Source organism: Magallana gigas, chromosome 5 (assembly GCF_963853765.1).
Source record: "Magallana gigas chromosome 5, xbMagGiga1.1, whole genome shotgun sequence".
NCBI classification, from domain to species: Eukaryota; Metazoa; Mollusca; class Bivalvia; order Ostreida; family Ostreidae; genus Magallana; species Magallana gigas.
In genome coordinates this window covers 38,685,205-38,692,901 of record NC_088857.1, presented here as the reverse complement: position 1 = coordinate 38,692,901, position 7,697 = coordinate 38,685,205, and the positions used below count along the sequence as shown (strand labels likewise).

The window sequence follows — 7,697 nt, the reverse complement described above, 5'->3', positions numbered from 1 at the left end:
TGTATATAGTGAGCTAATGAACATGTACTATAAAGGGAGCAAATATTGCTGTTCTCATGGTGATGTACATAATCATACATGGTTTCAATTGAACTAGAGGAAGATGTAAGTTTAATGAAAATATGAAGAGAACACTAGAATGGTACGAGTAGTAATTTTTTATACATTGAACGGTTAATAAACATACTTCATATGAATTTTACAACTATGTGATATAGATTAACAGTGAGATATTTGTACATACATGTTTTAACTTGTGCTGAAGCTACTATGATATAATGCCGTGTTCAATATGTCGCATACTTTCGTTAATAAAAACTTAACAATGTCTTGAATTTGATGTTTGTGTATGTGTGTGCACATTCATGTAATTATTTACACAGCATAGTAAAATCTTTCATACGACACTGTTGATGCTGTTGATTTTTCCGTTTTAAAACATTTGAATTATACAACTGGAAAACACACAATATTTTACATCTTGCTAACAAACTCGAAAAGAAACGTAACTCTCCTTTTAACAAGGTTCCTGTATACTTAAATTCATATAAATAATAGTGAATGAAATTTTTTACCACATCCCATACTGAAACATATAATGTTCATGAATTTAAGCAATCAAATGTTTTTCACAATTACACAAACTGTCCATCTACACTCTCGTTGGAATAAATTTGCGCAATATAAAACTTTTCTGGTTTAATATTCCAATGGGTTATGATTTCAATCATTATTACGCAATGATAAATACGAAATGTGTTTTATCTTCAAGTTAGTACTGCTTCCTTTTCTTTAAGGGCACTACATATTGGCGAGAAACTTCTGAAGTGCATGATGCATTTTTATTCACTAAGTCATCTGTCGCACTTGGAACTCTCTTTAAAACTATCGGTGGAACTTCCATCAATTTTGGTTCCAACTGTCCTTTTGTCGTTTTATTTGAATTTTCCTCTTTCCAATCCTTCCACTGCTTTGGAATAACAATGCAATTTTCCCTGTGAATCCTGGCAATCTTTTCTTGTAAACTAGATTTCCTGTAATAGTTTAGAGGACCCACGTTCTGAGAGGTGTCCTTGCAACTGTATGTATTGACTAAATTGTACAGTTTAGGTTCACCTTGTTTCGTCAAAACTTCATTCTTTGATGAACATAACAGTTCTCCTGCTTTACTAACGGTTGGTGAGCACACACTCGTCTGATGGATTTGATGATCGAGTCTACCTTTATTTAAAGTTTTTTCATCTCTAATGCCCAAATAATCTTGCACCTGTTGATTTATGACTTTCGTTGTTCTCTCTCTGAATTCATACACCTTTCTCTCTGTTTGCTTATCCTTCTGACTACTAGAAGCATTATTAATATTACTCTTAGAGGGCATGCTGCATTTGTTTTCTGTGCTTGATGAACCTCTTGCTTTTATATCATCATAATTTCCTTGTTTCTTCTTCAACAGATGTTTGTTTTCTCCTTCAGAAACAGCAGTGATAATACTGGTCAATTTCTTAATGGGAGTCTGGGTAATCACAATCTTCTCATTCCCTGACGATTTATCATCAGAACTGAAACATTCTCTTCTTTTGTTTTCAGTGTTTTCTGGTAAAACATTACGATTGGCCATTTCATCACCAGCTTCTCTCCATTCTTGCCTTCCTACATTGCTACTATTCCTGTGTACGTTTGCTTCAGCATTGACTTGCTTTCTCATTTGTTTACTTATTTTGTCTGTTTTGAGTTGATCACATGTTTGTGTCCCCTTTTGACTTCCTACTGTGGTTTTTCTTTTGATATATAACTTATTTCCTACTGTTTCCACATCATACAAGGCAAAAAATTTGGATGCTTCCTTGCATCTGTCCTCCATTTTGTTGATTTCAGGTTGGTCTTCAGCTTTGTTTGATAATTTTTTCTGAGAGTCTCCAGGAAACAGTTCTGAATGTTCCTGGACATCTAGAAAGAGAAAAATAAGGTATACTACACTGTCTGAGTTTTGAGATAATCCATGTACAAGCATAATTTACCTTTTTAAGTTTTTATCATGATGTGTCCCAAAGAAGACAATTTTTACCTTTTAGAGTCCAAACATCTGTAATTTTCAATTTCAGATCATCAGCATTATTTTCTCCATCCAGGGTGTGATCCACTGTGTGTTCAATATTATTTAATTGGAGAACTTCATGGCAGTTTACTGTTTGTCTGTTTTCCTCCATTACTTCATAATCATCTCTCAACAAGTTTGAGAGCAAAGGCGTCTTGCTCCCTGTGCTTAACTTTTCTTCCATTCTTTCTGGAGTGATACTGACACCCTCATTCAAACTGAATGGTATGTTCTGGTTATCTTCAATCCTTCCTGACTCTCCGCCATTTCCTTCAAGCACTGGATTTTTCAATTCTTTAGAATTAATGTTTTCTATCTAAATCAAGATAAACAACTGTTATAATCAATTTAAAAGAGGTATATCATCTGAAGGCATCTTAGAATTTCTTTTTTGTTATAAATGACAATCGTGCTGCAACACAATATTTTGTAAAAATATTAACACTTTTCATATAAACTACATGTACTATATTTATTACACTGTAAATTTACAAAAATGTCAATTGTATAAAGTGTCTGTACCTGTGCTTCTATTTGTTGAACATGACTAGTTTGCTCTCTGTCTGGGGATACAGGTACTGTATATGTTGAAGAACTAGTGGCAGACTCGGCCCTTTGTCTGTAGTTTATAATGAACTCAATTTATCTATACATTCAAACTTTCTGCAGTATATACACTTGTACTTGTATTCATTTAAATTTTTAAAGAATTTGTAAAAAATTGAAATAAAAAGTGACCACATATATTTTCATACCTTACAAAAGAGAAAACTCTGCCACCTGTGCTACTTTGATAAGGAACCCTGCTAGCTATCAACAAATTGTCAAAAAAGACTCATAAGTAATGATTATGGTTATAGTGGAAATACTAATGTACAACTGTCATCAAGAAAGATTCTTACTTCTGGGAACTGGATTGCAAAACTGATGTATTTTCTGCTCAAGCCTAAACAATTGGTTGTGATGAAAGGTATCAAAACAAACACTCTGGTGATCTGTGTAGGACTTCCTGGAATTGAAATAGATCAAGCAGAGTGGACAGAAAATGGTAAAATCATCTTTTTCTCTAGACATAGTTGATAAACCATCAGCCTTGGCATTGCCTAGTTGATCAGGGTTGCTTATGTGTAACTTCTGTCTTGTGAATTGGCAATCCAACTGAGTGGCTACAGCTTGCCTTCCATCTATGTACTTATCTACAATGTTTGAAATACACATGTAATTAAAACTTAATGGACATTGTTTTTTGCTTTTTTAACTTTGGTTAAAGTTACTAGCATGTTAATTTTTGATAGATACATACCCTTACCCAGAAAATTGCCCCTATCAACACCACATTCCAACTCATCTTCTGATAGTACAGGTTCCAATTTAATGTGTTGTAGCATCACATTCTTAGATTCCTTCTCACAAGTTTCAGTTTTGGATTCATTCAAACTGGCAATTGCTGCGCCTTTTCCAACTGTTTTATTTTCTAATGCATTGCTGTTTTCCTCATTAGAGTTTAACAAATCATTGATCATGCAAGTCTCTGATGCTGTGCATGTAGAAGTTTCTGATGATGGTCTTTGAGTAGAGGTAGTTTCTGAGGGGTTTGATTCATATATATCACCATCTTTAGTGTTGTTACAAATTTGAAAATGTAATCTCTCCTTAGATGATGACTCTAGAAAGGTTCCTAAAGTAAAATCACTATGATTTAATGCAAGCTCTGAATTCTTTGCTTCAATTCCCTCAATGTTTTCATCAGATTCCTCTTTTTTGACAACAGAAATGTTTCTTATAACTGATGAGGAGTTTGAAATGGAAAGCTGTCCTTTTAGGCAACCCAGCTGTTGCTCAGACTCCAAATAATGAACCTGCACTGCCTTCTCAGATTCACTTAGCACAAGAACGGGATTCTTGAATAACTCAACTGCCTGGGTAACCATTTTCTTTCTCTTCAAATAACACTGATACTGCTTACAAAATGGGTAGAGCTTTACCAATCCCAAAAGGTGTATGATTTGTTCTACCCAAGAAGCATTCTGTGGGGTTAAATGCAAAGCTCCAGTATACAGGTAGTGAACTATGGAGTTTAAAGCTTCTGCTTTTATTGTTGCTGGGAGAATCACTTCAAGAGGCTTTCCTGTAGTACAGATCTGCAGCTTGTTCAACCCTGGAATCATTGCAATCAGGATCAAACGATGGACCTACCAATAACAAGAATTAAATAGATCAACTGATTGATAATATTATTCCATCACTGACAACAAAACATCAGTTTTGTATAGAACTGTATCTTCAACATATAATACATGTATTGAGGAACTGTGAATAAATTTTAAAGAAACAATCGAGTGAGCATGCGCTCATTCCCACATTACTTGGCAAAGCTACACATAATAAATTACAAAATACAACAAATGAATAAAAGAAACATAACTCTCTTATCATAATTTTCTGCAAATATCTTTTGAATCTAACCACAATTTTATTTTACCTGTGTTTCTTTTTTTCTAATTTACCACAAAGTTGCACAAAATGTTGCTCAGTGTATATATAGTTTAAGATCTAGATGAGCTCCACTGACAAATTATATAATTTTGTATATTCAGTAATCTATAGAGTAATGTCCTCATAATAATCTATAAAGTTCAAATAGGGAAAATTTTCCAGATTAATAACATAACTGGAATTTACTGCGTGTGAGCACATTATTCGAATGTCCTTATGAACTGCAAATTAAGTTTTATGAAACTCTGGTCAATGGTTTTGAAGGAGCATAAATAAAGCTAAACAAATGATTTAAGCTCCTTTTCAATATTAATGCCTGTAAAATGGCCAAACTTTAATGTTCAAAAGAGGCAAAATTTGAAGAAGTTCTTCTGTAAATGTGCACATCAATACATTACACCCCAATAAATTACACAGTTTCATAAATTTTTGTTTCAGTGCATGTTTTCAGAGGAGTTGCCCTAACATAAAAAACACCCTGGTCTGACAGACTGACAGACAGGTCAAATATAATATTGAAATATTCAACAACTCATTTCATGGGTTATAAATTATTATCTAAAAATAACAAAATAATCATACACCTGGAACATTTTTAGTAGGAATGCTCATTTCTTGGGGCCAAAACTACATGTAACTTTTATCATATATAGTCCTTTGAATTTACACTATATCAGATTTTAATTAATAAAAAAAAAAAATAATTTACGCTTGAATATAAATTTTACAAATTGAAGCATATTGTAGAATTGAGAAAAAATTTCATTATGCATTCCTTTTTTTTTTTATAGAATGCTGAACTCTGTACCACTCTTATGGTCTCACTGGATTGTTGGAGTATAACAGTTTGAACAATTTAAAAAATCCACACTGTATGTTACATGTAACAATATGGGCACACAAGGTACGATATATGTTTAATGTGTGAACATTTTTAAAATCATATCATAACAGTTATATAGGCCTACACTTAGATCTGTGGCAAAAGAATGTTTAAAATATTTTCCTTTTTCACTATATATATTTCATTGAACACATTGGAGAGATTTTAAACGTCGTCCATTGGCTCCCGAGGACTGAAAAAATTCGGATGGACATTATTTCAAAATCTGACGAAAAAGACATCATAAATCCTTTTGAAATAATAAGTGTGGTTTTCAATGAAATATATGAAAAAGGCCCAAACAAAAATTTTTCTTAAAAAATCATATCAGAATCACTTAAAAATCATATCCAACTCACAAATTCATGATTTTGTTCTATGATTTAGACATGATCCATTAAATGAATCATACCCAAATCATAGGTGACAAATAAGGAAGTATGATCCTGATGTGGTTTGTTTCTTGGTTTTGAGTCTGCTATGATTTTCTGGTGATTCTGGTATGTGCTATTATCTTAGAAGGCAACAGAGCATGCGTTTGAAATGATTCGTTAATTGCCAGATAAACTGACCACTAAGAAGTAAGATTTCTGCATAACAGGAAGTTGAGTTGCAAATTTTGAATGTTCATCTTGGGCCTAAATGTGATGTACATGTCAGGAAAATTTGTTATTGTTGGGCATCTTGCTCTATCTTGGCATATTTATAAAGTGAATTTATGGAAGTATTTTGGGGGAATATATTCTTATTCACTTGAGGTAAATAATATTTTATAAAGACTAATTTACAATACACAATACACTATCAAGTGATTTATTAAGTGAAGCAAGCAACTAATGCATGGATGTACATGTATCATTAGTTCAGACCGGGAGCTACAGACCTGCAGCTAGGTTTTGAAATGCATACATAATATTTTAATTTGAACAATTCATGTAATAATTGCTAGAAGAGTTTGAAATAACAGTATAATTATCATCTTAATTATGGAAGACTTTGATCCTGCGTTCTAATTCAGATTATATTGGCTTAACGATACAGTTCATGTGACATATATGTATACTATTTTTCATATTTGGTAATTGACAATGTATTTCAAATATTAAAGTATATAATTAATTGTCTGTTGCAAAATATAAATTAAGTGGTCATTTTTTTCTTTAAGAAATTATTGTATAATTGTCCTTGAACAGATCATACCAGGACCATGGTTTTGATACGAGTTGTTAGTTACAACAGATCATACCAGGACCATGGTTTTGATATGAGTTGCTAGTCACAACAGATCATACCAGGGCCATGGTTTTGATATGAATTGTTAGTTACAATAGATCATACCAGGACCATGGTTTTCTTGCAATTTGTCTAGTTTAACAGATCACCCGAGAATCATGATCCATTAACTCATTTGCATGTGAAATTTTCCTATACCGAAATCATATCAAAACCATGATTTACACACAAGTCATTGATATGATCCCGTAGGCTATTTTTTCTGTTTGGGGGAATAAATTGACGTACTTTTGACATATATGGGTGTAAATAATTTTAAATCATACGTAAAATTTGACGGGTCCAGCCTCTAAAGTTGCATCACATAATCTTTTTGAAAGCCATAAGCTTTTCAAATTTTCGAGAACTGTTGATGGGTAATGGTGATCCATGAATTCGTTGTCGAGTACTTCCATATTGCAGTCAATTATAGTTGCGGTGAAATACGTACAGTCCTCGTCGGAATTGTAAAAATACAACGAAATAAATAAAATTGGCACTGTATACAACTTACAGTGTGTTTTTCTATATAATGTTTCTATCTTGTTTTCTTCGTCGTAGTGACATCACACAATTGCTAAAAGTTCGTCTGCTTCGTCGCAGTGACGTATAACGAAAAGATGGTCGACGTAATGAATGACGTAAACATAATTTATTTTCATTAAATTGTACAGAGTTGTGTTTTTATATCTAAACATTAAATATTTATTCAGTTGCAAAGGTATTTGTTAATCACAACAAAATATCCTGCAATATTTAGCTTAACTACTGGCGTGTCAGTATGGATCGATGCATATACTCTTTCAAAATATACTTGCATAACTCCGCGAATAAATTAAGATCTACATGTCTAAAACACGTATGAATTAAGACAATTTGCAAGATAATTGAATCAAAAATCTCTTTTCTTCTAAAGACAAAACACTCAGCATGCTCAATAGGCGAGATCCC

At 32.8% G+C, this 7,697-nt stretch overlaps 1 protein-coding gene across 3 annotated transcripts; it reads right to left on the bottom strand.

The window, feature by feature from the left end:
* Positions 1–142: 142 nt before the first annotated feature.
* Positions 143–7,667, bottom strand: LOC105330363 (putative leucine-rich repeat-containing protein DDB_G0290503). 3 transcript variants are annotated; one of them, XM_011431998.4, is made up of 7 exons: positions 7,034–7,667; positions 3,399–4,287; positions 2,998–3,291; positions 2,851–2,905; positions 2,618–2,714; positions 2,066–2,411; positions 143–1,947 (listed from the first exon to the last, which is right to left on the bottom strand). In XM_011431998.4, the coding sequence occupies exons 1-7, from the start codon at positions 7,160–7,162 to the stop codon at positions 773–775; spliced, it is 2,985 nt and encodes a 994-aa protein (XP_011430300.3). In that variant the 5' UTR covers positions 7,163–7,667; the 3' UTR covers positions 143–772. The 3 variants fall into 3 exon arrangements, with proteins under 3 accessions (XP_011430300.3, XP_011430301.3, XP_034299311.2); XM_011431999.4 differs by having other exon boundaries at positions 3,405–4,287; XM_034443420.2 differs by having other exon boundaries at positions 7,261–7,667.
* Between the last annotated feature and the right edge of the window lie 30 nt (positions 7,668–7,697).

What these genes read in the sequence shown, in the direction of transcription:
- LOC105330363 (XM_011431998.4), bottom strand. Translation starts at nt 7,162, where the DNA reads ATGGAAGTACTCGACAACGAATTCATGGATCACCATTACCCATCAACA. An exon ending in TTGCAATCCAGTTCCCAGAA is followed by an intron (nt 2,906 to 2,997) that starts GTAAGAATCTTT and finishes ATTTGTTGATAG; the next exon opens with CTAGCAGGGTTCCTTATCAA. An exon ending in TTCAACAAATAGAAGCACAG is followed by an intron (nt 2,412 to 2,617) that starts GTACAGACACTT and finishes ATCTTGATTTAG; the next exon opens with ATAGAAAACATTAATTCTAA.